This window comes from Betta splendens, chromosome 11 (assembly GCF_900634795.4).
Source record: "Betta splendens chromosome 11, fBetSpl5.4, whole genome shotgun sequence".
NCBI classification, from domain to species: Eukaryota; Metazoa; Chordata; class Actinopteri; order Anabantiformes; family Osphronemidae; genus Betta; species Betta splendens.
In genome coordinates, this window is record NC_040891.2 from 16,294,304 (window position 1) to 16,320,066 (window position 25,763).

The 25,763-nt window shown below is 47.5% G+C and overlaps 2 protein-coding genes across 22 annotated transcripts in view; one reads left to right on the forward strand and one right to left on the reverse strand.

Moving 5' to 3' along the window:
• The window catches only part of LOC114866026 (regulating synaptic membrane exocytosis protein 2-like), a 32,819-nt gene extending 21,467 nt beyond the window's left edge, over nucleotides 1–11,352 (forward strand). For 7 of the 21 annotated variants that reach the window (XM_055512771.1, XM_055512773.1, XM_055512774.1 and 4 more), the window contains 21 exons: nucleotides 374–509; nucleotides 997–1,104; nucleotides 1,750–1,800; nucleotides 1,989–2,045; nucleotides 2,129–2,188; nucleotides 3,070–3,237; nucleotides 3,637–3,746; nucleotides 4,944–4,976; nucleotides 5,422–6,186; nucleotides 6,337–6,378; nucleotides 6,488–6,526; nucleotides 6,997–7,023; nucleotides 7,501–7,523; nucleotides 7,607–7,704; nucleotides 8,309–8,455; nucleotides 8,588–8,772; nucleotides 9,178–9,313; nucleotides 9,395–9,507; nucleotides 10,058–10,159; nucleotides 10,470–10,609; nucleotides 10,713–11,352. In XM_055512771.1, coding sequence (XP_055368746.1) covers nucleotides 374–509; nucleotides 997–1,104; nucleotides 1,750–1,800; nucleotides 1,989–2,045; nucleotides 2,129–2,188; nucleotides 3,070–3,237; nucleotides 3,637–3,746; nucleotides 4,944–4,976; nucleotides 5,422–6,186; nucleotides 6,337–6,378; nucleotides 6,488–6,526; nucleotides 6,997–7,023; nucleotides 7,501–7,523; nucleotides 7,607–7,704; nucleotides 8,309–8,455; nucleotides 8,588–8,772; nucleotides 9,178–9,313; nucleotides 9,395–9,507; nucleotides 10,058–10,159; nucleotides 10,470–10,609; nucleotides 10,713–10,898 — 2,726 coding nt within the window. In that variant the 3' untranslated portion in view covers nucleotides 10,899–11,352. The remainder of the gene's footprint in view (nucleotides 1–373; nucleotides 510–996; nucleotides 1,105–1,749; nucleotides 1,801–1,988; nucleotides 2,046–2,128; nucleotides 2,189–3,069; nucleotides 3,238–3,636; nucleotides 3,747–4,943; nucleotides 4,977–5,421; nucleotides 6,187–6,336; nucleotides 6,379–6,487; nucleotides 6,527–6,996; nucleotides 7,024–7,500; nucleotides 7,524–7,606; nucleotides 7,705–8,308; nucleotides 8,456–8,587; nucleotides 8,773–9,177; nucleotides 9,314–9,394; nucleotides 9,508–10,057; nucleotides 10,160–10,469; nucleotides 10,610–10,712) is intronic. The other 14 variants (XM_029167606.3, XM_055512783.1, XM_055512775.1 and 11 more) reach the window with 14 other exon arrangements.
• Nucleotides 11,353–11,772: 420 nt separating this feature from the next.
• Nucleotides 11,773–18,726, reverse strand: lrp12 (low density lipoprotein receptor-related protein 12). The gene is made up of 11 exons (XM_029167622.3): nucleotides 17,958–18,726; nucleotides 17,714–17,770; nucleotides 17,499–17,634; nucleotides 16,483–16,685; nucleotides 16,067–16,314; nucleotides 15,763–15,912; nucleotides 15,442–15,663; nucleotides 15,078–15,344; nucleotides 14,788–14,990; nucleotides 14,553–14,685; nucleotides 11,773–14,362 (listed from the first exon to the last, which is right to left on the reverse strand). The coding sequence occupies exons 1-11, from the start codon at nucleotides 18,022–18,024 to the stop codon at nucleotides 13,415–13,417; spliced, it is 2,634 nt and encodes an 877-aa protein (XP_029023455.1). The 5' UTR covers nucleotides 18,025–18,726; the 3' UTR covers nucleotides 11,773–13,414.
• Nucleotides 18,727–25,763: the final 7,037 nt, after the last annotated feature.

The window sequence follows — 25,763 nt, forward strand, 5'->3', positions numbered from 1 at the left end:
TCTAAATAGAGGTCTCTACTTTAATTGGTCAGCATTCTTCATTTTATGGCCTTTATTTCTAGAGGTAGGTTGGAGAGTCTGAGAAAAGGAGCCTTGGCAAGTGACAGCTTTGGGTCTGGTGACTGATCCTGAAAGCATATGTGGTTTTTGGTTTAACCCAAAATTCTCCTTTTGAAGGTGAAAAGGCTCTCTGTTCTCCTTATCTTGGAGATGGGTTAAGGAAAAGTGTCTCACAGGAAAGTGATGATGAATGAAAAAGTTAATATCACCGTTCACAATATCACTGTTCAGATGTATTTGTGGAAGATTTCTTAGAATCTGATTAGGTCTGCAAAAAAATGCTCTATCAGGCTCCTCTGTTTTCTACTTGCAGACTATCGACAGAACGGGCAGGACTTCCATAGCTCCTCCCTCTCGGTACCAGAGCAGGTTATGTTGTCCAATCACTGCTCTCGATCGGACATGGCCAGGATGCGATCAAGATCACCAAGTCAGCCGCCTCCACACAGGTGAAGAGCTGTTTGTGGTGAATGGATAAATGGATGTCCTCCATTTTATTCAAAGCAAATAATGAATGTTTGCTGTGACTGTCAACATCAGCCCATGAGATTAAAGCAAATGGAAAAAGTCAAATAATAACAATGACACTGACTAAAATCTAACCAACAACAACCAACATAAGTGGATCATATCAGATTAAAGAGCTGAAGCTAACCTAACTTAAATGTTTGTTCAGACCAGGTTAAATCAAAGACCTGACATTGGATAAAATAAAATATTCAGCTGACTTCAGCTGCAGATACAGTTTATCTAGAGGTTAGACAAGACCTGTGAGAATAAACCAGACATGATTGAACCCCATTAGATGAAATGAAGATTACAAATTTACCAATTTGGGACTGAAAGTTTTAGTCTTTAAGATCTGACTAGATAAATGAACTCAAACCTTCCTGTAAAATGTCTTACCTTCACTGAATGTCGATATCTGGTTGCCAGCGGTCTCCCCCCATACCCGTTGTATCGGGAGGACGCCGTTCGGTTGCTGCGAAGCTCCAAGCTGAGCAGAGCGTACTCCGACATCACCCATTCGAACAGCTTGGACAGGTAACCATGGAAACGAAAGACACCTGACCTAGGTTATTTGGTCATTAATGGTTCTAAATAATGAATAATTAATAACCAGGTGAGTCAGTATCCAATCAACTTGGATCAGTTAAACCACAACCTGTGTAAACAGGTCAGATCCAAGACCCAGGTCTGAACTAGATGTTGTTGCAGTGCTGGTTTAGTTTGTGTGTGTGTGTATGTAATACTTGATATTGCTATATGCTATAGTTCATCTTATCAACTTACATGTATTACTACAAGGAATTTGTAGGTGCAAACAAACGCAAACTGAAGATGAAAGTTTAGTGTATAAAGGTTTGACTCAACTTATTACGTACACAAATACAACATTTACAACATAAAATAAGATAAAATCAGTTGTCCTATCCAGTAATCCTGAATGTATACATGAAGTATATATAAATAATATACCACTTTGTTTATGAAGTTTTTGTCTTCTTAGAGGTACCAGTACTGTGTTGTAGGTAGTTCTTTCATCTGGCTCCCTGTCTCTACTGAGGTGAATTTGCAAAGTAATCACTTTGATTATTATATTTATTACTCTTACATGCGGAAGTCCTGTACACCTAGTGGCAATTTGTAGGATTTTCCTGTCTGACGGCCTGGCTCTGTTTAATTTAGGAGATCACTGAGAAGAATGGCTGTTACCAACTCTCTTGATTCTCACAACAGGTACAGTGGTAGTAGCAGCAGTGGTAGCGTTGGCATTAGCAGTGTTAGCAGCAGTAGTGGCAGCATCTTTAACAGTGGTAGCAGCAGCGGTAGTAGCAGTAGTGCTAGTAGCACCATCATTTGCAGCCTTGGTTGGATGAAGTACATCACATTAATATTCACACATGTCTTTCTGCCTCTGTGTGAAGATATTTTAATGGTCCCTGGACAAACCACATAATGAATGGGAGCTGTGAGAACTACAGGTGAGACCAAAGGATTATAGGTAATGTGTTAGAGCATTTAGACAAATCAGGTTCTAGAGTTCTTACATCTTTCTTTTCTTTAGTCAAGACTTCATCCCAGACTTCTCTTATGAACCAGACATCTACGACGAGGAGTTTCTGAGGTAAAGTGACTGACTTTGTGACAGTAAAGGACAGTTGTAGTTGTTTAGTTTAACTGTGGACTCCTGGGATTGACAGGCAGCATGACGATCATATGCAGCTGGACTCGGGAGAAGTCTAACCTATCTAAGACTTGCTGTGTTGGAGACACACATCCAAAAATGTGTATTTTGAGTGGTGTATTGGTCGGTATGGGATCTTTATTTGGAGTTTGCATGGTGTCTGCTGTGTGTCCTCCGGTTTCCTCCCACAGTCACCAGACGTGGTCAGGTAAATTAGTGCTTGGGTGTGAGGGGTTGTGTTTATATGTGGCCTGTCCAGTGTAATCTACGCCTCCCAGCTGCGAGAGGCTCCTGCATATCCACTACACTTCAAGATGAGTGAGTGAGTTTGAAAAAGCCATCTGTAATTCTACCCTGAGAAATTTTACTGTTTGATTTGTTCATCAAAAACTGATAGAGCTAATAACTTGAAGTTTTTGTCAGTCCACCTAAGCAACCGTAGCAGAGAATGTTTTAATTTTTTTTTTGTTTATTGTGGACAAGCTGAATAAAGGTAGAGCTTCTTTGAGTTATCTTGTTGGGACTGAGACAAGTAGAAGACTTGGAAGAGTAATTATTGAGGTTAACTCCATGTGATCTATGGGCAAGAGGTGTCAAAGGAAAAGTAACCTAGAATCATGCGGCCCCACTGGCTTGCCCACGGATTGCGTTGTGAACCAGCTTGGTCTACCGACCGGGGGTCTTATTTCAGTGCTTTCCACTGACCTTGCCTTGCAGCCTCCTTGTGACCAGATGACCCCACTGCGGGATGTGATAAACAAACTCCTTTTGTAGGTGTAGTTGCTGACAGGTGACCTTGGGTGACTGTTGTCATGGTGCAGGTACAGCAGGGGAATGGATCGGCGGGATTACTATGGTCGCTCTCGCTCGGCCGACCAGAGAGCAATGACTGATCAACCTCTCTACGTACGCTCATGTTCCACTGATCGAGCCGACTCCAGCCTCCTGAGGTCCAGACGCTCGGCTCCTCCCTCACCTGCCCTGACCAGGTGACCTGTAGCTGTCACCAATGGACACTTGTGACCATGAATGACTTCTTAATCTCGATGTTTGTTCATCACCCACTAACAACCATCACTTTTTTATTTCTGTTCAGTTGGAGTTGACTATTATTTTCTTATTTCTTTTTCTTATTTCTTTTTCAGTTTGCTTCTCAACGTGTTGGTGTTTGTTAATTCTTTTATTCTTTATCTGTCAAAGAGAGATTGAAGATCTTATAGGTTTGATGAATAAGTTTCTTTTATCAGATGACTGTATCTTTTCAACTGTAAAGTCAAAAACTGACTATGGATTATTTGGTCAACAGTAACCATGGAAACCAGCCCAGTCTGGTGGTGTCAGAATGGATTGGACATTCACTAGGTTTGACTTTGGTTTCATTTTCACAGAACAAACCTTCGGGGTGGATCAACTCAATCAAGTCCAAATGGAACACCGGCCTTCGCCCGCCGGGGACGCCAGCTACCCATCATCCCACCCAGAGGCCACTCGGAAAAAGGTATGTATGATATTTGACTGTCATCAGTCAAATGCTGACAATCAGCCTAATTCCCTAAATAATTAAACATCCAGTGAATCACAGTTGGAAGCCACACATACCAATTCTGGCTTTGGGTGATGGGTTTTAATGTCTGGTTTGGTCTGAAAAATGTTTATGGTTCCTGTGTGTTCACAAACAAAACAAGTCTGAATTTAGCTTAACTTCACCTTCCAGTCACTTGTATCTCAGATTATGATTAGACCAGCAGCTGTAGAACCAGCACAGTCACTTTTTACTGCATCACACCTGAACTGAGCTGCAAACCTGGTTTATGTTGGGACAGAGCTGCTACTGCTGCTGTAGTCAGACGTCATCACTAATCAGGAGAGAGACAGACTTTCAAAATAAAGAAACCTATGGAGTCAAATAAGAGACAGATTAGATTTGTGCATGCGTTAACCAATCTGTGTGTGCGTAACCACATGCATGTGTGCGTAATCAAATCTGTGTGTGCATACACCAAACTGGTGTATATATGGTGCCATATGAAAGAGTGACTACGTTAACTGATGACAGACTTCCGGTGAGTTGTTTTACCTAGGTGACATCCTGTTAGCTGTCCCTATCAATGCCTTGGTTTACGTTACCTATCCGTTAGAGCGTGCGCTCTCCCTGACAGAGTAATCTATGGACGGAGCATAGCGTTGTGTAACTGCATGACCTTCGCAAATCACGAGAGTAATGTCACACTTCATACACATGAATGTGAGCCGTCATGTCTGATCATTAAATATAATCAAATTAATCAGTCAGTGGACTAGCTTGTTGCTGCTTATGGAGCTTCCAGGATCTGCTGTGTCACATCTGCACGACTACGACAACTTCCTTGCTCATTAGTTTTTTTTTTTATTTAGCCACGATTTGTGCATAAATTATAAGTGTAAGTATGGTATAGCCCAACTAAATCTACAAGTACAAATCTAGCTACACATGCACAGATCGTTTTACGCACACACAAATCTAATCTGACCCTAATTTGACTCCATAAAAACCACTTTATTAAAAATCAGCGCATGTTTTTTTTTTGAAGGAAACAGGAGTGAACAATGGCTTGATGTCACAGATGTTTGTTCTCTCTTTGATGTTAGAGTAGTAATTGAAATCAGTTGTGGTAGAAAAAGCTTTGCCATAGTAACAGTGACTTGTGTCTTTCAGATGAAGGAGAACCACCTGAAACTGTGCAGACAGGTACAGACATGGACCAGTAGTTGATCTGCTTAGACTTAGACTGTTGTAAATGAAATGAAACTGTTTTAGACAAATAACATCATGGTTTCCAAGTTACGGTTATGTTCATTAATCCACTTAACGTTTCTTGGCTGTTGACAGAGAAATGCACATAAACAACCACAACCACCAAACCGTACGGGCGCATTGGTTTGGAAGTGACATTCCATTTGCATCACGTTTATCCCTATTCAGTTTTCATTGGTTCTAACTGACTTCAGAACCTTGTGGCCTGTGCTCTTGGCTTTTCTGTGTCGTCAGCTTGTTCAGTAATGCTGTTCTTCAGTTTAGAGTTGTTCTTTGCTATTAGTTCAGTGAACGCCGGTGGTGTGACTGGGTTGTTGGTCTGCTTTCATTTCTTATCATTCTGTTTTTCATTCATCGGTTTTGGCTGTGCCTACCACAGGAGCATCACCTGCAACCTCAGCTCCTCCTGGGTCTCACAAACATGCTCCTCACTCCACCAGTCATCACCCACCTCGTCAAATACATATACAGGCTCCGCCTCCTACAGGACCCACCAAACCTGGCCCACCACCTGCCCCCGCCCCTCTACCTGCACCCGCCTCTAGCTCTCTACCTGCTCCAGCACCCGCCCCCACCTCTCTACCTGCACCTACACCTGCCCCTGCCTCTTTATCTACACCTGCCCCCGTCTCTCTATCTGCACTTAAACCTGCACCCGCCCCTGTCACTCTATCTGCACTTAAACCCGCCCCCGCCTCTCTATCTGCACCTGCCCCCACCCCTGCCCCTCTCTCTCTTTCTGCAACCGCCCCCACCTCTGTAACTGCGCCTACAACTGCCCCCACCTTCCTACCTGCACCTACACCTGCCCCTCTACCTTCACCTGCACCTACTGCCAACTCCATATCTGCATCTTCCACTACCCCCACCTTTGTAGATACGCCTTCGATTGCACCACCAAATTCCCCTGTGACTGGGCCTTTGGCAGGTCCATCCACAGCCCATTTTCAAACCCCATCACCAGTTCCTGCGCATGCACCAATTTCCCAGACATTGCCCCTTTCTACCACAGCAGCCCCATCCATTGTTTCCATTCCCCAGTCATGGCTGTCCTCTGAATCCAGCCTGCCCTCTGCACTTTCTCCCACAACTGCCCCCACCACCTCCCCGGTCTACTCACCAGTCCCACCTCCACAGACTCCAGGTGTGTACATCTCAGCATTGGTGCTCTGTAGTTGTAGTGTTGATCAGTGTAGAGCAGTAGATAAATCCAGATGCTCATTGGACAGTTCCTCATCGGTAATGTTTATTTGTGTGTTCATCTTTGGTAAATCATGGTAATGTGTCATGTCAGAACCAGACAGACGCTCAGCAACACCTGGAGGTACCAGAAAAGGCAAGTCAGAGCTTTAGATGGATCTTATGAAGCATTTAGATCACCCTCCTTCAGCTTATTAACTGTATCACTGAGCTGACCAATGACGTCTCTCTCTGACATGATGCAGAAGTCACATGGGAGGACCAACAGAAGAAAACAGCCAATGGTATGGTAGGACCTGTTAGCCACACCCACTTGCAGATGGATTATACAGAATGTTAGGTCATGTTACTTGAGCTTGTACAGTAGTAGATAGTGTTCTGTCCTGTGTTGCTTTAATTCATCTAGGCACCAGTGAACCTTTCTTTCATAACATCCATCCATCATCCATTCATCAATGTATTGTTTGGCTGGGTACAACACAGAAAATGCCAACACCTGTATTTCTGTAACAGGTTAGCTTGATGCAGTTCCAAAGCTTTGTCACAGAATATGAAAGATTGGGACTGGTGTTTCAGGATTAAGTTGCTTTTGTCAACTTTTTTTGCCATTAGTATAAATGAATGTTATTAGTACAGGCTCACCTCAGATGTGACTCTAATCTGTTTGACACATGGATGAAGCATATGTTCTTCTAATTTGTTTATTGATTTATTTCGTTATTCCATCTATCTCCATGTGTCCATGGTTGTGAAGGAGAGGGATTAGCATTGAGCAGAGAAGGTAGAGATCTTTGTCCATTGTCTTTCTATGGTGTGACTAGTTTTCTGATCTGTCTCTACACAACTGTAAACAGAATCACTGTGTGATGCAGCTCATGCACAACTGGGCTTGGTTGCATAGGAAGTGAAAGTGTTGCTTGATGAGATGTTTCTGTTAACTTGAGTGAAGTAAATTTGCGTAAAACACGTGGAGGCGATCAAAGCTTAAAAAACAATGACGAACGCAAGCAATCTGACCAAATATAAAGTCCAACTGACCCTTGAGCTTGTGTGGTGTGAGGTTAACACCTTCTACCTTCAGTAGAGCAGGAACAGTATTGACGACATCCGATGAGGTAAGGTATCCATGAAAAGTGTTCCAAAAAAGGTTTGTAGAACCACAGAGCTGTACACCCACAGGCTGTCACTGACTTTGAACATCAGACTCTCATTGGCTTTGAACATCAGACTCTCACTAAGTCTGCTTCTCTTTCTGCAGGCATGATGAAGGATCCATCAAAGGTGAATAATGTGAACTATGACATAACTAATCTGTTACACAGCACACTGTGTCCCTCCTCACCCTCTTCTGTCTGTGACTTCAGATGAGAGAAAACCTGTCTTTTAAATCATCAGACAGTGATGTCAGCGACATGTCGGCCATGTCCAATGCGTCCAACCCACGGCCAGTCTCCAGGATCAGGTGAGACCAAGAGCCAATCCCAGAAGATCAAAGCAGTTTAAAAAACCTGAAGTGCCAGAACCTTAAGCATTAATAGAACCACTGGATGAAGGTTTAACCTATAAAATTAAACTGATAATTGAATTTCACTAGGGAGCAACACAGCTGGGAAAAAATAAATATAGATTAATTGTAGTAAAATTAGCTCAACAAAATGAAATGAATGGGGGAAAAATACAGTAAGTGTAAGTTAAATCGCTGCAGCATGCCTGGTCTTCACAGGCATCTTTACTGTGTAACATCCATCAGTTATTTAGGGACCTTCCCCCCCTAACAAACACTCATGACCATCAAGTGGAAGTTAGCTCCTGTCAGCTGGTCTTTCTCCTGAGACAGAGCAGGAAAAGTCCAGGTGACCAAACTTTCAGGTTAAGACAATCTCGCTAGCCCAAAAGCATGTTTCATAGTTTTCGGTGTGAATGAATGATGTTAGCATGTTGTTGGGTATTAAGAATGATAATGTGCATGTTAGTGCAGCATGCTAATTATTTTAACAGGTTGGCATGTGTTACCCTTCTTTGTGCTGTCTGCATGGTACTCATCTTTCCTTCGCTCGCTGGGACAGTCAAGCAGAGACTCTGGAAGGCCAGTCACAGCAGTTGGGGGCGGGGACAGAGGAAACACAGGAAGTAGTGTCACAGGGTGGGACTATGTTGCAGAAGGGCGAATCAGTGGAGGAGGGTGAGGAAGAGGAGGAGCCTGAGTCTTCAAAGTAAGAGACCAAGTCAGCTTAGCGCAGTAGCCACGTAGTCACTTCACCAACAGCATCACACACAGACAGGTGCAAAACCCTGCCTTAGGTGACTGACTGACAGATGTTGACTTTCGTCCACTCATTCTACAGGGCTCCTTTAGCATCTGGAGCTCCCCTCACAAAGTCATCAAGTGTTGGGGGTGAGATTTGTTCACTGGGCAGAAACGATGATGATGACGATGACAAGAAGCGACGGTCCAGTTTTGGAGCAAAGATGATGGGAATCGTCGGACTAGGAAAGAAAAGTCAGAGCGCCTCCCAGCTCAACCCTGAAGGTCCGTTCCATTTTGCTCAGCAATGATAATTCTTGTCATTTATTTTATCAACCAGGTTCTGATAACATTTGGTGCATTCAACTAAAATTCAAACTCATAAGTCAGAATCACTCTGAATTAGTGGGTTCTCTGTCTTCCTCCCGTCCAAACACACAGTCAGCTTAACTGGACTCTGACTTACCTGTAAGTCGGTGCGTCACTGTTTGTGATGGATAAACTTGGCCTTTATGAATGAAGGGGTTCAAACAATAGGTTGAATTGTGTAATAAAATGTATTTAAAATAAAAAAGTAAGTGTTTATCTGTCTGGAACTAAAACCCACTGTAACTTATATACTTCACCTGTTTGAGATCAGGCACATATAGGACCTGCTGTTGATCGTCTTTGTTAATTCTGTTCATGTAGAAGAAGAAAAGAAGAAGAAGGTGGTGAGACTTCCTGTCCAGAGGAGCGTGGAAACAGGCTTGGCTATCGAGTTTAAAGCTCGTTTCACCCGACAGCCAAGTCGAGACCCAGATGCAGAGGACCCCAAACCCGGAGCGTACGTCTGTAGCTCTTGTCCCCTTTTTCTATCTTTATTGACTTGACAATTATTTGATTTATTTTCTGTATTCATGTTCAGTTTAATATTTCCTGGAGTGAAGTTGGCATCAGACAAACAGTTCACTGGTTTCCTGGAAGGATTAGGCCCTGCCCAGCTGGCTGGACGGCAGACATTGGCGACGCCCCCAATGGGTGAGAATTGTATAGCTGATTCATTACTTTTAAATGAGACAACTTTTTCTCATATGATGATGTGATGTGATTAAGTTACTGTGGAGATATATTCCTAGAACAGGAAGTCCGTTTATTTTGACTTACCTTGCCCTTAAGTTGTCTGCTCTATTAGGAATTATGCAAATATTTTAATTATTCTGTCGCTGTATTCTCTATAATCTGTACTGCTGTTGTGAGAAGTAATTTCCACACTGCGGGACTATTAAAGGTTTTCTTATCTTACTACTATTTACTTTAACCTGCTGGTTTTGGGTCAGGTGTTTGGCTCCTAAATAACATGAGATCAAGTAATTTATTTTGGTTAAATAAATCAACCTCAAGTGAATACATTAATTTAGATATGAACCTTTATTTACACCAGTCTTCCCTGATTTTTCTTATGATATCTTCTTATCCTAACAAATGTGCGGCATGATGTGTGTAGAACGGGCCAAAACAGGACGTTTACTGACCATAGAGATCCTAATTCTACTCTTGTATAATGCCTCATTCACATTCCGTTGATCAGGTGACATTCAGATCGGAATGGTCTACAGGAAGGAACGTCTGGATGTGGAAGTTATCCGAGCCCGGGGACTTGTGGGTAAACAAGGCAACAAAAACACTCCAGGTGAAATTTCTGCATGTTGCTGTGTCAGATATACACATGAGATCCTGACCCTGAACTACTGTACAGTTGCAGTAGTACACCAATACATGTTTATGCAATACCTTAGTTACTAAAACAGATTAAATAAATGTGATAGATGTTACTATTCAGTCAGTAACACAAACAACCAAGATTTGTGTTACTAATAGACTGAAACAGCAGGTGCTAATAGAGCTGATGTACCATCCGAAATATTGAATTACCAAAATAGAAACAGAGCAGGTTCTCTGTTCACTATAATAAAGTGACTTGTTACCTTTTGTTTGTTCAGCGCCCTACGTGAAGGTTTACCTGATGGATAATGGCAAGTGCGTGTTGAAGAGAAGAACTCGTCTGGCCAGAAAAACATTGGACCCTCTTTATCAGCAGCAGCTGCAGTTTGAAGAGAACCCAGAGGGAAAGGTCCTTCAGGTCATACATGCTGTATCTGTTGTTGTTCTCTGCAAGAGATTATGTACATTGAACCCTCATGTCATGGTGCTGATATCAAACATACTGGTCTACCTGTCTGCAGGTCATTGTGTGGGGAGACTATGGGCGCATGGACCACAAATCCTTTATGGGGTCAGCACAGATTCTATTAGACGATCTGGACCTGTCCAACATGGTTATTGGCTGGTTTAAACTGTTTCCAGCTACCTCACTGGTAGATCCTGCTTTGGCCCCATTGACAAATAAGGAAACAGAAGGCAAGTCATAGTGTCAGAGGATTAAAGAATGCATCATCGGACTGGGGAAGCTGGATATGTTGTGCCAGGAGGGATCTGAAAGAAAAGTCCCACAATCCCCCTTTTCTTTTTGCTTGATTACGTCATACCTGTGACTAGAGTTTCACAATGATGTCACCAGTTGTGGGAAGAAAGCTCTGCCCTGTCTGCAACACAGGATGTGACTCTCCCTTTGAGGAGGGGACTATGCAACACAGAAAGCTGTGAAGAGAGCAGAGGCTGCGTGACCTCCAGCACAGCAGCATGACCAGAAACGACTCACTCAAATGTGTCGCCTGGTATTTGCCATATAGACACAGGACATGAGCCACCAGATCATTTGAGTGTGCATGGAACAGTGACATGAATAAGATGTAAAAAATATGAAAAACAAGAAAACAAAGAAGATTACAGAACATTGCTTGAAAATAAAGCTTTCAAACAGCATGACTGAGACCTCATCAGGTTCAGGTTTTGATGTTACCAAAACATATGCAGTCCTGTTTCTCTGCGGATCTACTGGCTCGACATGGTCGTAATGTTCCACCAACAGCTGGCAGACACCAAGAGTAAGAACTCAAGAATGAAGATGAAAAACTATTTAAAAAATTCAATACACAAGTCTAATTTATGACTGGGTTTAAATAAAATATTTAATATGGAATTTGATCTTAGGCTCCTAACAGTAAACTCACTGTGGAGCTTCCACCTCTGTTCTGATGCAGTGTTTCCTGAACCCAGTTGTCCGGTACCAGTTGTAGCGTCAGACTTACTGAACACAGCCGATTTGGAAATATCAGCTGTGGGTGGGACAGAAGTACCAGCGAACGCGGTTGATCCTCTGCTCTGATGACTAAAGAGAAGATGCAGACTGAAATATGAACTTTAATCTTCAGTGCTGCTAAAGTGTTGAACTTTACACACAAAGAAAAACACCAAAACACGGAATCATGCACGTATACAACAGCAAATGAACACAATAAGGAGTTGTCTTATTAACAATAAATAGAGTCCCACTCTCACAGGATCCAGCAACCACAGAACGAAACTATAACAAAGACCATAAATACAGACGGGTCAGTTTGAAAGGCTTTGATCTGAGTAGAGTAGGAACAACACAGGACGTTTACCTGAACCTTCAGACTCTCAAAAGGGATTCTGCTGGCCTGGTTCTGATGCACTCCTCCATTTGAAACATGTTTCACATAATTATTCAAGAAACCAAATGTAGATCTGCGGTAACCGGCTCAGTGGATCTAAAACTGTCACTCCTCTTCCTAACTAACAAATCCAAAATATCAAATGCCAGAAGGAACTGCACACTCTCAGTGTGACGAGAGACTGATCAAGGGCCCAGTGTGAGCAGCACTGTTGTCCATGGTCTGGTTTTATAATATGAAACTTTAAAATATAAAAATGTCAATAAGTTACCTTAAAACAAAACTTTGTGGCCACAGCACAAACTTTCAGAATAAACCTCAGAGCACCTACTTATCACCTTCCTGAGGAATGAGATGAACCACATGCTGCGGGACGGCAGAGCCCTCAGGCGTCAGGGTCTGAGCTGCCAACAGTCTGTTCACAAACCCATGGTCCAAAATTTAGCCTTAAATGGGCCAATACAATCCTGGATCCTATATTAATTTCAAGCTGCTGAATTTTCCAACTTCATCTATTCTAGGCTTTTGTCTCAGATTGGGACTATACTGATTGGACCTAGAGCTACTGGATTCCAGTGATGACCAGCTTGTCTGAACCATTTTCTATCAACACACAGTGAGACGACAACTTTAGTTTTCATGCAAGATAAAACTCCGGTGCCAGCTCATTAACGTAGCTGCACACAGGTGTAAATGTGAAATGTTATTGTTACCAGGTCTGATCTCAATGAACAGCAGGGTTCAGATAGAACACTGAAACATGTCTGTCAGCAGACGTTGGTTTAATCAACTCCTTCTGTATGCTGCTATGAAATTAACAGGTGATTTACTTTAGCTGACACAGAACGCACACCTGTTCAGCATAGGCTTTCTGGCTACTTCCATCAGTCACGTGACCACCATCATTCATACAACCAGCACCGTTTAGATCAGAGTTCAGTGTTCTCGTTTGTATTCGTACCATTAAGCAGCTCAGGTCAAGTCAGTGTTTGCAAAGTCAGATCAACACATGGAACAAATCAACCTGCAGAGAAGGGGAGTGTTTTAACGGATGGACCAGAGGCGAAGGGTAGGTTGACATGGGTGAAACATCAGTAACATCAAGCCCCTTAGTCATGATCAAAACCTCAAACTTCTAATCCAGCTAACATGCTAAAACATCAGATTTCCAGTTGTAATTGAGGGTGAAGTGAAGCCTTTTCGTCTTGTACTGTCAGAGGATTGCTGACCAGCTAGTTACTGTTTTAACTCATGGTTGGTTTGAGACAGGCTAGTTTAACAGCAGCATGTTAGCAAACCGTAGTTTTAGTCTTAGAAGTGTCAGCATGTTAGCCAGATGAGTTAGCCTGTTAGCAAAGCAGTAGGAGCTCGTCGTCGCTGCTCTCTGTCTTCCCTAAGGCCTCCAGACAGCTGTCAGGAATCTGAGCTGTGTGGACTATACCACAGTGTTCACAGGGACCGTCCCGCCCTGCTTGACCACCGTGTACTCTGTGGTGGCGAGTAGCATGGCCTACGATGGAGGAGGGATGTGGTTCCAGCAGATGTCTGACATCAGTGATCATTGAGGAGGAGGAAGATTCAGAGTCAGACACAGGAATCAGAAGCTCCACATCTTCTTCTTCTTCTTCACCTCTGCTCACTTGTTGCCGAGTGGCCTCGTCCCCACATCTTCCTGTCTCCAACTGGTGGAGAGGGCTTTGATTGGTCCAGGCTGGGATCTGATGGCTATGGCTGGCTCGGGTCAGGTTCCTAGCAAGACGATGCAGGTTTTGAGCCAAGCGTTGTAGAGTAGAAGTTGGCACTGCCTGGGGTTCTAAGGTGTCACTTTGACATTCAAGATCCGGATTAGATGTTAGTACGTTGACAGGACCGGGAGGGGGTGGAGTCTCTCTGGGGTGGTTGAGACTTTGGTCCCGGCATTGTATTGTGGTCCTAGATGTCGCTGACATCACTGACATCACAGCCTCCACAGCGCTGGAGGGTGGGGTTTTGGTTGGGAGAGGGGCAACTGGACCACCCACAGCACCCACGCCTCGCTCCCTCCCTCGCTCGCCCTCAGTGTCTGTATCATCTGAATCATGAGACAGCAGATCGGAACCAGAGCTCCCAGTGCTTCCAGTACCACCACTGTCTTCCAAGTCAGCAGAGACGAGGGCCAAAGAACCAGACCTCCGAGACCGCGAGAAGGTAAAGAGCCTACGCCACAAGTTGCTGTGACGACTGGAAGAAGGAAGTCTTAGAGAGGTGAAGCTGAGTTGGGAGCGAACGGCAAGACGCAGGTTTTCCAAAACAGACGCCTGAAAACACACAAGGTTGAACAATGAAGTCACTTTTTGCTTCCACTTACAGTTCATTGATGCCGTTTTTTTTTTCAATTCTCCTTATTTACATAGACACAATAAGATCTATGTCAATGTTGGTACACCTATAGCAGTGTACCATGACCTTCACTACCTGGATGTTGCTAGGGTCGCTGTTTATCTGTACCTGGTTCCCAGAACAAACTGGAAAATCCTCCACAGGTGGGATCAATCCCTGGGCAATCAATTGACCATATGATGGTGGTGCCTCTCTCCTCAGTAGCTCTGCCTCCACTCTGGACAGCTGGGTCTCAAATGACCTGCATCAACCAATAAGTATGTCAGTCATTTTTCATTACCCCATTCCCATTTTGGGGGCAAACAGTTTTCATGTGAAAAGATATGAGTGAATTGATCTTCACCTGCGCTCGAACATGCGCAGTGAGTAGAGTTTGCAGGTGCATCCGAGGGCAATGACCAGGAGGAGGCCACAGATGAGGCTACCGATCACAGCAGCGGTAATGACTCGGGTGGGAACAATAACAGGACAGCTCTCCTCATCGCTGCCATCGCCACAGTCGTCCTGAGCATCGCAGACCCATGACTCAAACACGCAACGATTATTCTGCAGAAGTGGAACACATTTAATACTGTAGATTAGTTCTGATGCTTAAAGCAGAGACTAAGTTTTGGACATGTGGTTCCTTGGTACCTTGCAGTGGAAGTTTCCAGGTTGGCAGAAAAAACAGTTTTTCTCATCAGAACCATTGGGGCACCGGTTCTGGTAGTTGCACCGATCAGACCGTGGGTAACAGGCTCCATTTCTAGAGCAGGGGAATTCATCTTCCTGACAGGAAGAACAGTTTGACTCATCCCGACCATTGGGACAGTGCCAGTACCCATCGCAGCGCTGCTGCTCAGTGTAACAGCCCCAGTTCCCTCCACAGGGAATTTCCCATGGCAGGCAGAACCCATCCACCTGACGTACAGATCAGGAGCAGAACAGAAACATGGTAAACAGAAACATCAAATATAGAAACAACCATAGATTCCACTGAACCAAAAATGTTACACACCTGGTAGGTGACGTTAAAGCCTCTGGCAGCGTTGATCTTATCAGCATAGAAGTGAACTCGGAGCTGACCTGATGATGAAACCACGGCCACCGGTGCTCTGGAGTCAAAGGCCGTCAGCACCCTTAGAAGACGACGAGGGTTCTCCTCCAAGCCGTCGTAGACCTTTACATAGTCGCCATAACCTGTTCCATCTAGTTTAAAGTCTGTAAATCTTAAAATGACCTGTGTGAGGACACAGGACAAGAGTTAACATGTAGGACTTGAAGTTCGGTTCGGACCTAGTCCAAATTTCACATCAAATCTCTTGTGGGTAACAGTTACCTTCCTGTGGTCTCCAGTGTCAATTAGCCAGGTGCAGTTACTTCCTGGAGGGTAGAAGTCTGGGTAGTTTGGAGAGTTGAAGGAACCGTAGAAATTTCTCAACCATTCTCCACAGGTGGGAACGTCACAGTCTATCTCATCACCAAGGTCCTGGAATAACACAAAGCAATTAAAAAAGGAAGATAGAAAAGAAAACCACTCGAGAAAAAGTGAGTTATGGTGCTGGACACCAAATGATGGGTTGTGTAGTCTGTGATGCTTTAAAATGGTGGGCCAGTTACAAGTGATTGAAGTGGTTTAATACCTGGCAGTCGATGCTGCCGTCGCATCGCAGGCTGTGAGGTAGGCAGGTGTAGATGCGGGTGTAGCGTGAGAGGCAGGGGAACTGGTTCAAGCTGCAGGGCTGGAAAGAGAAGGGCGTGTCCACACACAGCTCCTCGTCTGAATTGTCACCGCACTCATCCATGGAGTTACAGCGCCACCAGTCTGGGATGCACTTCCCGTTGGAACAATGAAACTGGTCTACGTCACAGCTGGGTGCCTCAGGCTTACCTACAGAAACAAGGTATTATTGTTTATTATCGCCTTACAGCCTCTTTGTTCACTAGAATCTCTCTAATACAGCTCTACCGCCACGATCTGCCCTGCGAAGAGTTGTGAAGCATACAGATAGAAAGTTTAAATGTGGGAAGTGCATGTTTAGACCTCATAAATCCTCACCAGTGACATAGGACATCCTAAAGCCTTTCCCTGTCAGACTATCGTCAGAATGAAAGTGGATCCAGATGTGGTCCTGAGAAGAGATATAGGGTGGTGGCAGAGATGAACCACAAACTCGTAACCCATCTAGATTCCTGTAGCTGCTGATAGACATCCAGTCTGAGGAACACCGATGGGAACCTTGCAGTTCAAAGTCCTGAAAACTACAGGAGCACAAAAGGAGAAACCATTTAATTCAGCTTAAATTTTGTGTTAGAAACTATTTGTGATCACACATGGTTCTAAATCCATCATCTCTAAGTTTTGACTTCTGGACTCCATTGGGTGGCATTTTTTTAGAAAACAAAATCTCATTGCCACACAGATGACAGTCACTTACTGTATATACAGGTATGAGCTGATTAGCTAAAACATGACTCCATTATCCAGCCTGGTTCTGTTGAAGGTTTCTTCAGTTAAGAGCTAGTTCTTCCTTTCTACAGATGTTATCAAGACTTGTTAGTGGGCTGGTAGCGCAGAAGGTAGAGCATCAGCCTGGGAAGTACAATATGATGCCTCTGGCACCAGGTGTCTCTTTAAGCAAGACACTTCACACTAACTCCTTGGGCACTGGCACTGCTCTCCAGGGGATGGGGCAAATAAAGAGGACACGATTTCCCCAAGAAGATCAATAAATATGTATGTATAAGTATGTATCCCTTATCTATCTATGACCCAATTAAAATATATGTATTAATAAAAAGCTTGCTTAACTGGCATTTGTGGGGTTTTATAGCTGTGATCTTAAACCGTCACTTTCAAAGGTCTGTTGAGATGACATGTGTTGTGAATTGGCGCTTTATAAATGAACTGAATTGAATTAAATTGACTTCTCTGAATCCACTTCAAAACATGAAACCTGTATTTCATGTTAAGATGCATTGAGCTCATCAAAGTACTGACTTTTGTGGTGTGAAAATGTGAGTGATGAGTTGAGAATAACATAAATGATTCAAAGTTGCATGTGACACTGGTACCTGATGGTGATGGTGTCACCAGGTCTTGCTCTGATGTTCCAGCTGCAGTTCAGTCTGGCTGGGTACTGAAAAGGCCAACCAGGACTGGTGATGACCCCATTGGATGCCCGCAGCAGCTCCGCCACATCACCACAGGCTGGATGTGAACAGAGGGATAGTAAGAGTCACTGTGTGGACGTTTGGTTTGTGCAGATTTGTCAAGGTTGTTATCTCACCATTAGAAATCCCAGACATGTACACATTGTCATTCCTCTGAGAGCCAGCAAAGCATCCTGGAGACACAGTATTAGCAAAGCATATTACGATGCAGGTCAGCCTTTACCCATCCCTTAAACTACACAACAATTAACAGCAGGTTTCTCTGCCATTCAGTCACTAGCAGCTTCATCACGCAAACGCCCAACAAAAAATATTTGCGATGAGATTTTGAGCCAACATCTGTAGATACACAGAACTCACCTGAAAGAATGAGCAGGTACACAGCACATGCAGCGCGGCTCTGCCTGCAGCCTAGTCTGAGGGCCATAGCAACTCAAAATGTCCAAGAGCTGCCAGATTATTGTGGCAACAATGATGACGAAGAAGCTCACTACGGTGACAGTTCCATCTCAGCCACGAATTTAAAAAAAAGTCAAAATTGCCGGGTCTGTTAGCTCGGCATTAGCGACACTGACAAACACTAAAACAGGCTAATCTACTGCTTAATGAGCTAACATAGCTGGCTGCCCTCACATCATAAACTGACCAGCTGAAGGAAACAAAGACGTCTGATCTTTAGCAATCGGCTAAAGTTAGCATCGATTACCCGTTAGCGCATCAGAATCCAAAGGTTAAAGCAGTATTTGCCTGAACACAGCCACTCGTGGCAAATTCAGGCCCCAAATTTGCATCAATTAAAATCACAAAACAGTAGCTTATAAATATGAGTTCGCTCTGCCGCTATAGAAACTAGTTAAAGCGAAGCTAACAGCCGGGGCTAAAAGGGTATTAAAAACGCTCATTGGCAGAAACATACTAAAAACAAATGGGCTTCTACACTAGAAACACAAAACGTTATAGATGTCTACGCTACACCTGCTCAAAAGCCAGCAAACAGCGCAGCGATGTATTCATCTCCAGCGTCGCTGTTTGTCGGCCTCAGTATTAACATTTAGCTGTTAGCTTCGGTCCGATCTCAACAACAACAGTTCAGAGCTGCATAGTAATCCTAGCCCCTTACACGTAGCGTGACGTAAGAACATTTAGAGTTTCTTCTTTCACACATATCAAAACAATAAAAAAAGGTTCAAAAATAACCTAGAGGAGCTCATTAGTAGTTATAACGTCAGACTAATATTGGACCTAAAAGATTACTCGGACCATTTAAACTGAGTATCGTTAATCATTTTCCTAAATTTCTATTATCTATCTATCTATCTATCTATCTATCTATCTATCTATCTATCTATCTATCTATCTATCTATCTATCTATCTATCTATCTATCTATCTATCTATCTATCTATCTATCTATCTATCTATCTATCTATCTATCTATTATTATTATTATTATTATGTTTTACAAAAATATATCCAGTTCTAGTATTGTCTATCCCTCTGTTTCTGGAGGGTTCCAGATATCAAAAAGTGTGCGCCAAGGATGCCCCTATTTCTTGTTATTCATTTCTGATAACTGCAGAACTTTTGTTTTTGAACGTGACAAATACAAAATTAGAATAAGAATAACCTTTTAATTGCCAAATTTGCACAGGACAACCAAAGAATTAGTTGCGGTGTGACTCTGTCTTTGTTCCCTCTTATTGTATGAACACAAATTATTTACAATTTTTATTAGAGTTATTTACACAAAATAAATACCTACACTGCAGCTCACAATGTCACTTTCTGGTTATTGCACATGTATGGGTATACAGCACTGAGTCATTGTGTTTTGTAACTGGTAAAGATCAGGTCAGGCACAGCCTGGGAGAAAAAGCTGACTCTGTATCTGGTGGTTCTTGTGGCCATTGCTTTGTGACGCCTGCCACTGTTTGTGTGCAGTGTGTGTGGGGTTAGCAGCAATGCTGACAGCCTGTTTTATTGAGTCTGGACCAGTACATGGTACAATGGAAGGAAGCTCAGTCCCATTAATCTTCTCTGGTGACCGGACCACCCACTGCAGTCTGTGTCTGTCCTGTTTGGTGGCTGAACCAAACCAAACAGTGATGGAGGTGCAGAGATGGAGGATTTCACAGATGGATTCCTTGAGGCGCAGTCGTTAGTGTACACAGACCTGAGGTGCGCCTGTGCTGATAGTGTGGGTACCAGATGTAATGCTGCCTAGTCAGTCAGTAAGCTCCTGATCCACTGACACATGGAATCAGGTAACTCAACTCAATTAAATTCACTTTTACTTATATATTGCCAAATCATCCATCCATCCATCCTCTACCGCTTATTTCCATGCGGGGGTCACGGGTGGTGCTGGAGCCTATCCTAGCTGTCTTTGGGTTTACAACCAGGACAGGTTGCCAGTCCATCGCAGGGCAACACACAGACAGACAACCATTCACACAAACACTTATGTTATCCTCTTCCTGCTTTAGTGATGGTAATGGTATCTGTAATAAGTGTACGCTAGTTGCAGGTTTGGAGGCGAGGCTGTTAGACTTAGTTTCGGCTTCGCCTCTCAGAAAACAGGCCAGCTAGCCAGGCCCCTTTAGCCGGGCGTAGCCTCCTAGCTTAGCTGCTACTAGTCCCTCAACAGGCCAAGAGCAGCTGGGTCATGACCGGGTGACAGCTCGTAAGAAACGTAGCTTTAGACAGGCGCCCACGATTCACCACCAACCTCTTCACGTTTCAAACAGATTTTCCCCACTCAGCGACACACCCGCTGAGAAACCCACTCTGATCATTGGTGACTCCATAGTCCAAAACGTGAAGTTAGAGAATCCAGCGGTCATAGTTAAGTGTGTGCCTCAAACCCTCAAAAATAATAACTTTTGCGGCACATTCATTGAGCCTGCAAAATCACAGTAATTTACATATCTAAAACAATTTCAGTGCCAAAACAATAAACCAACATCCCGATGCTACAGTGGGCAACATTGACATGTACTGTCAGGTTTTCGTTCTTGGTTTTATTTTGAAAGGACTTTTCTGTTTTCGATCCCAGTTTCCTGTTTTATTTTGGTAGTCTCCCGGTCTCTGTTTTGTGTTCTAGCTTCACTTCCGGGTTATGTCACGTCACAGCTGTTCTTGTTTCACCCGGTCATTATTCACACCTGCACGTCATCAGTAATCGAGTCCCGTTGTATTTAACCACCACCTGTGTCCTTAGTTCCCTGCCAGATTGTTGTGTTTCTTCAGTGCCCCAGTTTCATCAGCGTATTCGAGTTCCATGAGTGTATGCATGTTTCATCGCCTGACCCTGGACTGCTACTGACCGTGAGTTTGTCTCATCCCTGCCTGTACTTTCGCTGAGCCTCTTTGTGTACGAACCCTGCCTGGACATTGGACTCGAGATTGCCTGCTCCCCTTGTTTCTGCTTTAAGCCCTCCCGTGTATGACCTGGACCGTCTGACCGTGCTTTGGAAAATAAACTTCCTTTTGATCATAACCCTGCCTCCGTGCTGCGCATGTGGGTCCTTTCACTGCCGCCCCTTGACAGAACAATCTGGCCAAACTTGGACCCAGCCAGCACTTAGCCTCCGGTCAGGTCAGTGACTGTTTTTCCTTGTTTTTTTTACGGCGAGTATAACTCTCCCGCGGAAGTATGGAGTTTACCTGCGCCGAGCTACCCAGCGACCTACATGTTTATTTCGAGATCCTCGCGGAGGATTACCGACGGGCTAGTAACCCGAAGGACCAGCGCTGCGCCGTGGAGGTGGCGATATTGACGCTGGAGGACGATGACACCGCGTTAGATCACCCCAGTGTTCGTCGCCTCTATGAGCGACTGTGCGCGAAGTCTGACGAGCTAAGCGACGCGCTCTGCACCACGCCAGCGCCGGTCGCACCGCCGATGGTTTCGGTTTCCTCCTCCCCGCCCCGTCGGATCGTCGTGCCTGCACCAACCTGCCCAGCTCCATGGTTGTTTCCCTGGGAGGATTTCCTGCTCCCACACGGTCCTCAGTCTCCAGTCCAGCCGCGCGCTGCTCAGTCTCCAGTCCAGCCGCGCGCTGCTCAGTCTCCAGTTCAGCCGCGCGCTGCTCAGTCTCCAGTCCAGCCGCGCGCCGCTCAGTCTCCAGTTCAGCCGTGTTTTGCCCAGTCTCCAGCTCAGTCGTGTTTAGCCCAGTCTCCAGCCCAGTCGTGTTTAGCCCAGTCTCCAGCCCAGTCGTGTTTAGCCCAGTCTCCAGCCCAGTCGTGTTTAGCCCAGTCTCCAGCCCAGTCGTGTTTAGCCCAGTCTCCAGCTCAGTCGTGTTTAGCCCAGTCCCCAGTTCAGCCGCGTGCTGCCCAATCCCCAGTTCAGCCGCGTGCTGCCCAGTCTCCAGTCCAGCCGAGCCCTGTTCAGTCTCCAGTCCAGCCGAGCCCCGTTCAGTCTTCAGTCCAGTCGAGCCCAGTCCCGGTTCCCGTTCAGTCGAGCCCAGTCCCGGTTCCAGTTCAGTCGAGCCCAGTCCCGGTTCCAGTTCAGTCGAGCCCAGTCCCGGTTCCAGTTCAGTCGAGCCCAGTCCAGTCGAGCCCAGTCCAGTCGAGCCCAGTCCAGTCGAGCCCAGTCCAGTCGAGCCCAGTCCAGTCGAGCCCAGTCCAGTCGAGCCCAGTACAGTCGAGCCCAGCCCAGGTCTCAGTCCAGCCGAGCCCAGCCCAGGTCTCAGTTCAGTCGAGCCCAGTTCAGTCGAGTCCTGTTCCGGCCCCAGTTCAGTCGAGTCCTGTTCCGGCCCCAGTTCAGTCGAGTCCTGTTCCGGCCCCAGTTCAGTCGAGTCCTGTTCCGGCCCCAGTTCAGTCGAGTCCTGTTCCGGCCCCAGTTCAGTCGAGTCCTGTTCCGGCCCCAGTTCAGTCGAGTCCTGTTCCGGCCCCAGTTCAGTCGAGCCACGTTCCTGTCCAGGTTCCAGTACAGTCGAGCCACGTTCCTGTCCAGGTTCCAGTACAGTCGAGCCACGTTCCTGTCCAGGTTCCAGTACAGTCGAGCCACGTTCCTGTCCAGGTTCCAGTACAGTCGAGCCACGTTCCTGTCCAGGTTCCAGTACAGTCGAGCCACGTTCCTGTCCAGGTTCCAGTACAGTCGAGCCACGTTCCTGTCCAGGTTCCAGTTCAGTCCAGTCACGTTCCTGTCCAGGTTCCAGTTCAGTCCAGTCACGTTCCTGTCCCGGTTCAGTTCAGTCCAGTCACGTTCCTGTCCCGGTTCAGTTCAGTCACGCGCAGGTCGTGTCCCAACCAGAGGGCACCACCTGTCGCACAGGTGCTATGCACATCCGATCAGGCCCGACGTCTGTTCCGTCGAGCTCGGCAGCGGCAAGTAGCCATGCCAGCTCCAGAGGAGACGCCGTTTCAGTCCCTGCCGGCCCCTGTGAGGAGCCTGAGAGCAGCGCCGCCGGCTCCAGTGAGGAGTCTGAGAGCAGCGCCGCCGTCTCGAGTAAAGACGCCGTCCCAGTTCCTGTCGGCCATGTTGCGGCCGTTCCTGTCGGCCATGTTGCGGCCGTTCCTGTCGGCCATGTTGCGGCCGTTCCTGTCGGCCATGTTGCGGCCGTTCCTGTCGGCCATGTTGCGGCCGTTCCTGTCGGCCATGTTGCGGCCGTTCCTGTCGGCCATGTTGCGGCCGTTCCTGTCGGCCATGTTGCGGCCGTTCCTGTCGGCCAAGTAGAGGTCGTTCCTGTCGGCCAAGTAGAGGTCGTTCCTGTCGGCCAAGTAGAGGTCGTTCCTGTCGGCCAAGTAGAGGTCGTTCCTGTCGGCCAAGTAGAGGTCGTTCCTGTCGGCCAAGTAGAGGTCGTTCCTGTCGGCCAAGTAGAGGTCGTTCCTGTCGGCCAAGTAGAGGTCGTTCCTGTCGGCCAAGTAGAGGTCGTTCCTGTCGGCCAAGTAGAGGTCGTTCCTGTCGGCCAAGTAGAGGTCGTTCCTGTCGGCCAAGTAGAGGTCGTTCCTGTCGGCCAAGTTGAGGGCGTTCCCGTAGGCCAAGTTGAGGGCGTTCCCGTAGGCCAAGTTGAGGGCGTTCCCGTAGGCCAAGTTGAGGGCGTTCCCGTAGGCCAAGTAGAGGTCGCCCCAGGCCCCGTTCCTGTCGGCCCGAGAGAGGTCGTTCCAGTCCCTCTCACCCTCGGAGCCGCAGCGCCCGCCGGCCCCCAGGAGGAGGCAGCGCCTGCTGCAGTTCCTGCGCACCTCCAGGAGGAGGCAGCGCCAGCTGCAGTTCCTGCGCACCTCCAGGAGGAGGTCGCGCCAGCTGCAGCCCCTGCGCACCTCCAGGAGGAGGTCGCGCCAGCTGCAGCCCCTGCGCACCTCCAGGAGGAGGTCGCGCCAGCTGCAGCCCCTGCGCACCTCCAGGAGGAGGTCGCGCCAGCTGCAGCCCCTGCGCACCTCCAGGAGGAGGTCGCGCCAGCTGCAGCCCCTGCGCACCTCCAGGAGGAGGTCGCGCCAGCTGCAGTTCCCGCGCACCTCCAGGAGGAGGTCGCGCCAGCTGCAGTTCCCGCGCACCTCCAGGAGGAGGTCGCGCCAGCCGCAGTTCCCGCGCACCTCCAGGAGGAGGTCGCGCCAGCCGCAGTTCCCCGCGCACCTCCAGGAGGAGGTCGCGCCAGCCGCAGTTCCCGCGCACCTCCAGGAGGAGGTCGCGCCAGCCGCAGTTCCCGCGCACCTCCAGGAGGAGGTCGCGCCAGCCGCAGTCCCGGCGGACCTCCAGGAGGGGGTCGCGCCAGCCGCAGTCCCGGCGGACCTCCAGGAGGGGGTCGCGCCAGCCGCAGTCCCGGCGGACCTCCAGGAGGGGTCGCGCCAGCCGCAGTCCCGGCGGACCTCCAGGAGGGGGTCGCGCCAGCCGCAGTCCCGGCGGACCTCCAGGAGGGGGTCGCGCCAGCCGCAGTCCCGGCGGACCTCCAGGAGGGGGTCGCGCCCGTCGTAGTCCCGGCGGACCCCCAGGAGGGGGTCGCGCCCGTCGCAGTCCCGGCGGACCTCCAGGAGGGGGTCGTTCCCGTCGCAGCTCCCGCTGCACCGGCATCGGTCCCTGGCGGCTCGGCCCCGGCCGCACCTGCATCTGTTCCTGGCGGCTCGGCCCCGGCCGCACCTGCATCTGTTCCTGGCGGCTCGGCCCCGGCCGCACCTGCATCGGTTCCTGGCGGCTCGGCTCCGGCCGCACCTGCATCTGTTCCTGGCGGCCCGGCTCCGGCCGCACCTGCATCGGTTCCTGGCGGCTCGGCTCCGGCCGCACCTGCATCGGTTCCTGGCGGCTCGGCTCCGGCCGCACCTGCATCGGTTCCTGCCTCGTCCTGGTCTCGGCTGCCGGACTGGTGGCCTCGCCCTCGGCTTCGCCTGCTGATTGGATGGCGTTGCCTCCTTCGGCGCCGTCCGCCTCGACTCCGCCACCGCCACGGCCGTTCGCCTGGGGTGAGTCCCCGCCTGCCACGACGATGGCGAAGCCTCTGCCGTCGTCGTCCGCCGCGACCCTGGGACCCCGGAGCATCTCCGTCGGGGAGGGGGCTGGGCTCAGCCCTGCTCTCCCGGACCTCGCCAGCCGTCGTGGTGGACTCTCCTGCCACCACCCTCGTGAGGAACTCCTGGACTCTGTTCTCCCTGTCATGGACTTTCGGTTTTGGTTCTGTGGACTCTTGTTTTGACCCTCCTCCGGTCCTCCCTCCACCCACCCTGCTTGTCTGCCTGGAAGGGGAGGGATTCAGTCCCTCCTCCTGTGTCCACCCTCCGCCCGCCCTGGTTCGGGGGGGGGGGCTTCCGTGGGCGCCGTGGAAGACGCCCTAGAGGGAGGGGTACTGTCAGGTTTTCGTTCTTGGTTTTATTTTGAAAGGACTTTTCTGTTTTCGATCCCAGTTTCCTGTTTTATTTTGGTAGTCTCCCGGTCTCTGTTTTGTGTTCTAGCTTCACTTCCGGGTTATGTCACGTCACAGCTGTTCTTGTTTCACCCGGTCATTATTCACACCTGCACGTCATCAGTAATCGAGTCCCGTTGTATTTAACCACCACCTGTGTCCTTAGTTCCCTGCCAGATTGTTGTGTTTCTTCAGTGCCCCAGTTTCATCAGCGTATTCGAGTTCCATGAGTGTATGCATGTTTCATCGCCTGACCCTGGACTGCTACTGACCGTGAGTTTGTCTCATCCCTGCCTGTACTTTCGCTGAGCCTCTTTGTGTACGAACCCTGC

Coding starts and splice junctions, on each gene's coding strand:
- lrp12 (XM_029167622.3), bottom strand. CDS start 18,024: ATGGCCCTCAGACTAGGCTGCAGGCAGAGCCGCGCTGCATGTGCTGTG. Junction 17,635..17,713: donor CATGTCTGGGATTTCTAATG/GTGAGATAACAA, acceptor GTTCACATCCAG/CCTGTGGTGATGTGGCGGAG. Junction 14,686..14,787: donor CTGCGCATGTTCGAGCGCAG/GTGAAGATCAAT, acceptor TGGTTGATGCAG/GTCATTTGAGACCCAGCTGT.